At 40.4% G+C, this 7,094-nt stretch overlaps 1 protein-coding gene across 1 annotated transcript in view; it reads left to right on the top strand.

Moving 5' to 3' along the window:
* Nucleotides 1-3,192, top strand: part of ASB14 (ankyrin repeat and SOCS box containing 14) — a 15,149-nt gene extending 11,957 nt beyond the window's left edge. Inside the window, exons 9-12 of the mRNA XM_009073770.1 lie at nucleotides 397-568; nucleotides 1,413-1,956; nucleotides 2,751-2,904; nucleotides 2,999-3,192. Coding sequence (XP_009072018.1) covers nucleotides 397-568; nucleotides 1,413-1,956; nucleotides 2,751-2,904; nucleotides 2,999-3,192 — 1,064 coding nt within the window. The remainder of the gene's footprint in view (nucleotides 1-396; nucleotides 569-1,412; nucleotides 1,957-2,750; nucleotides 2,905-2,998) is intronic.
* Nucleotides 3,193-7,094: the final 3,902 nt, after the last annotated feature.

Raw genomic sequence — 7,094 nt, 5'->3', positions numbered from 1 at the left:
TTCAGCAGCACTGGAACTGGATTGCATGAACTGTTTGGATACTTGGTTCTCTCATATTTACAGTTAGATCTGTCTGGTCTTTCTAAAGTGAAAGAATTGAAATGCATTTTATGTAAGCCAAAAAGCAATTGTTTGGATGAGGAAGAACCAAACCCTTTGCTGGCTCAGCTCTAGCAGCAATTCTTCCTCTGTAATTGTATTCAGAGCAATTTGGATCTTCTTGACTCCATAAATACATCCAAAGTCAAGGATCCAGCACGAAGGGTTTGTGCCCATGGTGGTTTTATTTGGTGAAGAATAGAATTCACAATACCACATCACTGGAGGGTTGGAGATGCTAATTACTGCTGGATATTTACAGTGACTACCATGAAAATCCTTGATGCTTCTTTACAGGTGCAGATGTTCTTTCACAGGCAATGGATTGTGCTTCTGTATTATTTGAAGCAGCAGGAGGAGGAAATCCAGATTCTGTGAGTCTTTTACTAGAATATGGGGCTGATGCCAATGTACCAAAGCACTCGGGTCATTTGCCAATCCACAGAGCTGCATATAGAGGACACTTTCTGTGAGTTAATATACTTAAAAATCAAGTAATACAGAAATACTAATTTTGCTAATTCTACCTTACTTAAAGCAGGCAGCAAATCTGTAGTTTTGTACAAGGAATTCTTTTTGACCATGTAAATATGACTTTTCTATGTCTGAATGACCAGTCAGGATAAAATCTTCATTGTTGTAGGATGAACATCCTAATTCCTGTAGTATTTTCCCTTTTGTCACAAATAGTAACATTTTCTGGTCTTAGGTTGAGGTTCTTGGGACGCCCTCACTCTCTCTGAGTGAATGTCTCATCTCACCCCAGCACAGAAGCAAACAGACTTAGGGGGATAAAGATTATTCCTCTTTAAAAGACAGTAAGGTTACTGGAAGATATTTATACTAAAATCATAACTGATAAGTGAGAAACAAGAATCTGAGCATTCCTAATTCCCATGTTAATATTTTATATTTAAACTGAAATGTGTGTATTACATTATAGATTATGCATATTCATGTTATAGCATATTAATTCCTACAGGTTAAGCAGTAACACTGTGCTCTTGGCATACAGGGAAAACTTCTATTGAGAAGGAATAATTATTCCTCTAGAAAGGAATGAGCTTGTTAATGAATAACTGTATAATACCATAACATTTTATGTGTGGTAGATGTAAAGTCAGTATCCATTGCTGGCTAACAATTCCCTTGTTAGCAATTCCAGTCAATGCCATGGTACTGATCTGGTAGGTTAAGACAATTTTTACAGTCATCATGAATTCTGAAGCCCAACAACATGAATTCTAAGATTCAGTTAGGTGAACTAATCAATATGTTTAAGACTCTGAAATTCTTACTTTTTAATTTTTCAGAGCCCTGAAATATTTAGTTCCAGTTACTAATTTTGATGCCATCAAAGAAAGTGGGATAAGTCCAGTTCACTCAGCAGCAGCAGGAGCACATCCTCAGTGCCTTGAGTTTCTCCTCAAGTCTGGGTTTGATGCCAATTTTATGCTGGATCAGAGGGTTCGCAAAGGCTACGACGACCACCGGAAATCAGCGCTGTACTTTGCTGTTTCCAACGGGGACACCTGCTCAACACAGCTGCTGCTGGATGCAGGAGCCCTGACAAACCAAGATCCCATCAACTGTCTCCAGATAGCCTTGAGAATGGGCAACTATGAGCTAATGAATCTGCTGCTCCGACATGGGGCTAATGTCAATTACTTCTGCAGAGTGAATACAACACATTTCCCATCAGCTCTGCAGTATGCCCTGAAAGATGAAGTCATGCTAAGGATGCTGCTGAACTATGGCTACGATGTGCATCGCTGCTTCGACTGCCCTGGGGGAAACCACTCCCATTCCCAGTACGTGACCGATGGGTGGACCTCTACTGTTATCAAGGACACAATGGTAAGTATAGCACATGCTTCTCATGTTGTTCTACTACCAGTGTCCTTCCCAAAAGTAAAGGTACTTAATGCTGTGTCAGGAAAGGAAGTTTTGAAACTGTAAGACAGCTTACACATAAAGACAGGACTAGACAAGGCTTTAACAATAACCAGATGTTGCCATGAGGCCTGGGTCATGACAGCAAATGACTGTAAATGGTACTTTTGAATTGTGACAATACAGCTGTTATGCTGTTAGCTCTCCAGTGCAGCCTTGCCCATGCTGTGACAGCAGGGACTTGCAGGCTAGACCACTGCCTTGTCCTGCCCCCCACCACCCGTGACTGGAAAGCTGTTGTAAGGACCCCCAGAGCTGGCAGGCTTAAGTGCTGAGCAGAATTAACAAACCTGGGCCAATCTAAAGAGGTTCCTAGAGACACCCATCAGTGTCATTGTTTTGCAGTTTGTAAAGTCCATTTGAACCCAATAAACCCTTCCTTAACCTGAAGATAAGGGGCAAGGCATGCACTGGGCTGGTGGATCCACCAGTTCAGCATACTTAGACACAAGTCTGAATTCCACTTAGAGCGGTAGCACTTCCTTTTTAAGCACTTAATTACAAGATGTCCAGCTGCTTAACTTCATTTTTGGATCTAGTAACAAAATAAACATCTGTCAGCTTAACACAAGCTGTGACCACCTCTAAAACCATTTGACAGAATGTTCTTTCCTTGGAGTCTACCCATGTTATTCAATTGCTCCAGACATTTACAGCAGTATTGAATATCATCCTGTTAAACATTTTGTTTCTCCCAGTTCTGTGAAGTGATAACCTTGTCATGGTTGAAGCATGTGTCTGGGAAGGTAGTGAGAGTAATGTTAGATTACGTCGACCACGTTAAGATCTGCTGGAAGCTCGAGGCAGTTCTCAAGGAACAGGAACTCTGGCCAGATATCAAATTGATTTTAAGTAAGTACCTGTTTACCTTTGAAATGAAACCAAGCTGCTTTGGGACTGGGACCTTTTTCAGTGGTAGTATTGTAATCTTCATTCTCATTGCTAGCAAATCCTCGTTCCCTGAAGCATCTCTGTCGTCTGACCATACGGGAATGCATGGGCCGGTTGCGTCTCCGCTGTCCTGTCTTCATGACCTTCCTTCCACTGCCAAACTGCCTGAAAGACTACATATTGTACAAGGAGTATGATCTTTATGGACAGGAAAACTTCACAGGAATCTACAACCTCAACTGTACATAATTATTAGTCCTATATTTGGAAGGGAATGTTAACGTGGGTAACACTGTTGTGCAGCTGCTTTTCCCTTTAGGACTTTTATCTCCTATGTGTATTAAGGAATGCCAACATTCTCCCCTCAGCCCCTGAAGAAAAGGGGGAGAAACCCACAATGTAAGTATTGGTGATCCCATTTTATGGAACTCCTGGCATCTGAACTATCAGAAAGTTATGACAACAGCATTTTCAATGCCTGTCAGACAGGTTAAGGATGTGACATGCAGGGCTGCAAACCTCATGTTAGTGCCCAGTTAAAGCCAAAGCCTGTCATATCAGGTTAACTGCCCCCAGTGCAGGGTGAAACTCAGGCTTTAGGTAAAGGGCAGGGATTTAACTAAAACCAGGAAGGGATCTAATTCTTTTTTCTCTTGTACTTTCCCTTATCTTGACAAGAAGTAGTTTTTTATGTGTGAAGTCCTACTGTGAAGTTCTGAAGAGCAGCTTAACTATTTTTTTTCACCCCATTAAGCAATCCCACATTCTAGGCAATGAAATGGGATTAAGCTAGAGAAACCTCAGCTTATCCCAGCAGCTTATGTGAAATACCAATGTTTCAACAAGGCAGCACTGCTGAAACACGTGTAAGTTCTGCAGCTCATTCTCAGGTACTGGTACTTCTCATTCACCAAGGCTTCTGATTACTCTCTCTAGAACTCTTTTCCTTTCACTCACAGTGCTGTCCAAAGCCATGCTTGCAATTTTTGAAGTTTCTCTCCCTATACTTGGAGCTTAAGCTTTTGGAGAACTCTTGGTTTAAGAAGTCTTACAGAAGTCTTAGGAAGACCTAAAGTACAGCTGTTTCTGTAAAAATACTGGAAAAAAAAGTTCATCAACACATTTGGCATTAGTAGTATTTATTCCTTCATGATCAAGTAAGCATAGATTTTTCCCTAGTTATACATGCATCTTTATCACGGAAATTACAGAATTCAAAAGTCTGCTTGTCCCCAGAAAAATCTACAAACCTTACAAAATACAAATTTAACTGTAATGTAGTTATGCCCCATGGCTTTTTACAGGGTGTTTCTCGTAGAATAAGCTAAGGAAGCCTGTGAAGATCTGCTCAGTGCCCACATGAGTGGCTGTACACGTGGGTTGGGGTTGTTAGGGTCACTGTGGCTCTGCTGAGTGCTGCACTGTCACGTGTGACTGCACCAGCACAGGCACAACAGCTGCCACAGCTCCTCAGGGGCAGGCTTGGATTGGTGCAAAAATAAGTTATCAGCACTCCCAAGCATAACAACTTCCTCTGAGGTTATCTGGCTAATACTAGTAAAATGAAGAGAACTGAGCTACATTTTGCCAGCAGAGGGATATACAGCATGTTAGAGCTTGGTTTAGTGGAAGGGAACACATCCTGTCACCAACAAAGGTACTTCCTGAAAGTCAGTATTCTGAAAAATGCAGGAGGCTTTTGCATCAGTACAAGTCCCACCCAGAAAGTTATTACAGTTAAGCTTTTATTTAATCTACAAAATGCTGACTGGAGCCCTGGCACAATAGGGTTACTATCCATGTTTCCAAGACACAACAATCAGAGCTGACAGAAATATGCCATTGGTGGTTTTTAACACAGCTATTCAGGGAAAATGTGCAAGTCAGTCTCAAACATTGCAAAAATCACTTACACTTCACCAGAACAGGACCAATCCAGAACATCATCATAAGAATGTGACCACTGCACTCTATTATAAAAATGACTGGAAAGATTGTACAAAATCCTTGACTTGCAATATAAACTTCATTAGGAATACAAGTGCATTCACAATGACACACTGACTTACTCTTGTCATGACAACTTAGATACCACTGTGTGTGTGTGTGGGGGAGTCAACTTAGTGCTTGATTAAAAAGAAAAACTTTGGAGTCTAATTCACTTGCAAGAATTGAGCAAGAGAAAGAACATAAAATACAGCTCTTGCTGTTAGACTAGACAATATCTGTACTGAATTCACTGTGCAGTGGAAGGTTTTTTTTAATGTGAATTATTTCTGAAATAACAAGACTATATCGTAACTGTTTTCTCCATTGGCTTATGCCAAACTCTGTACACCTTAAACATAGACAAAGTCAAATTTACTTCTTTATGTCAATGTACAGAAATTAGAGCTTCATAGGGAGCTTCAGCTGTTCCAGCATTGTCAGCTCTGGGTTTAGATCCATATAAAGATGAAATCTGACAGGACTGCAAGGGATGAAATGTTTCTTTACTCTGAAATACTACTTTACTGTTAGATAGTAAATTGTCTTGACACAATAACCTGAACAGGTTAAGGGAGCAAGACTAGGACATTCAAACTACTCTATATTACCTGCTCATAACCAGCTCCTTATGTCTAAGTTGTACATGACTTTTACCTTGTCCTCTGGTTTAGATTTGGAGAAATCTACTAGTGCCACAGGGGAGTGCCAGGGATCATCTATAATGCAATAAAATGCATACCCATAAGCACACTTGACAGCTTTTATGTTCATGCCATTACATACATAAAGAATGTATGTAGCTTGAAACAACTGACAGCAAGACTTGCTTGGTCTGCAGTGTGTAAATCTACACAGTATAACAAGCTTAATATCCCCTTACCTAAGGGAAAAAAGTGTGGCAGTAACTATGAAGCTGCAATTAGCAACATAAGTTAGTCCCTAACTACACTGCCAATTCAGTACCTATGCAAAGTCACTTCCAAATCATGGCCTTGAAAGAGTATTTTCAGGAGTGCCTGAAATAATACTGTATGCACATGAAGTAAATTACAGCTTCAGCTGGAAGTGCTTGAAAGATCAGTCTGCAAGTAAAAGGCAATAGGAAATAATAAACAGGAGAAATAAATTACAGGAGGAGAGGAAAGCAACCACTAATTTAGTTAGAATAATAAAAGTGGTGAAATCCTACTTCAGCAGTTTCCAGCAGAACAGATGTGTTCCCATTAAAAATCACTCTCAAGGAAAATCCTAAGCATTCTGATTGTTTTTCCATAAACAAAACTGTTTTCCAAGGAGGTAGTTCTAAACCTCATAGGAAAAGGTACCAAATGGTTTTTTATTTTGGGAAGGAGGGCATGGGTAAAACCTCAGGAAGTACTTTTGCCTTGAGATAGTTCTAATTACAGAGCTTCGTGATCCTCCCCTTAGGCAAAGCTCAGTAATTCTCATGCCCTGCTGACTCAATCCACCATTCCTGTTTGACTTCCTCATCCCTACTGACCTGCCATTTGCTCTCACAGCTTTCATCACTCTCCCAGATGCTTTTATACCTTCTTGCTCCTTTTACACCAGTGAAACTCCCCTAAATAAGCAAAAATCGCCCCCCGCCTTTCACTCATGCATATCTATCTGTTTTCTTTAACCACTCTCTTCAATAATGTCCCCTTGTTTGGGGATGAGGATCATTCAACACAAGTGAAATGCACTTCACCCCTGTGCTGTCTGGTTTAGAAAACTCCATTTAATGGCATAGATGGAAAGCCTGAAAAGCAAATGGAATAATTCCAATCATGTATTGCTAAATCTGAAAAATCCCCTATGACAGTAAATTCACCTGCCAACTTTAGTCACCTTCCTTCCTCATCTTTGCAGATTTGTATCTAAAAATTAATGGTAGGATTCAAGAAAAAATACAGTAATTCCATTTTCTGACAGTTCTTTTGTAAGGATAGTGCTACAGCTCAGAAATGCTTTGTGATTAGAGTGCTCATCTACTACCTGTCTTCCCTCCAGAGCTAGGGCTACTGCAGCTCAAGTGGTTAACACAGTCCTTGTCCCCAAGCTGAGGACTAGGTTCCAGACAATGGAGATCACTGATTTCATAGTGTTCCTGTGCTGTTTCAAAACTGTTTCATCTTCAGCATGTACTTAAGATACAGGTA

The sequence above is a fragment of the Acanthisitta chloris genome, unplaced genomic scaffold (genome assembly GCF_000695815.1).
Source record: "Acanthisitta chloris isolate BGI_N310 unplaced genomic scaffold, ASM69581v1 scaffold1974, whole genome shotgun sequence".
Lineage (NCBI taxonomy): Eukaryota > Metazoa > Chordata > Aves > Passeriformes > Acanthisittidae > Acanthisitta > Acanthisitta chloris.
The sequence above is the reverse complement of the archived record's forward strand: the minus strand, read 5'-3'. Positions and strand labels throughout refer to the sequence as shown.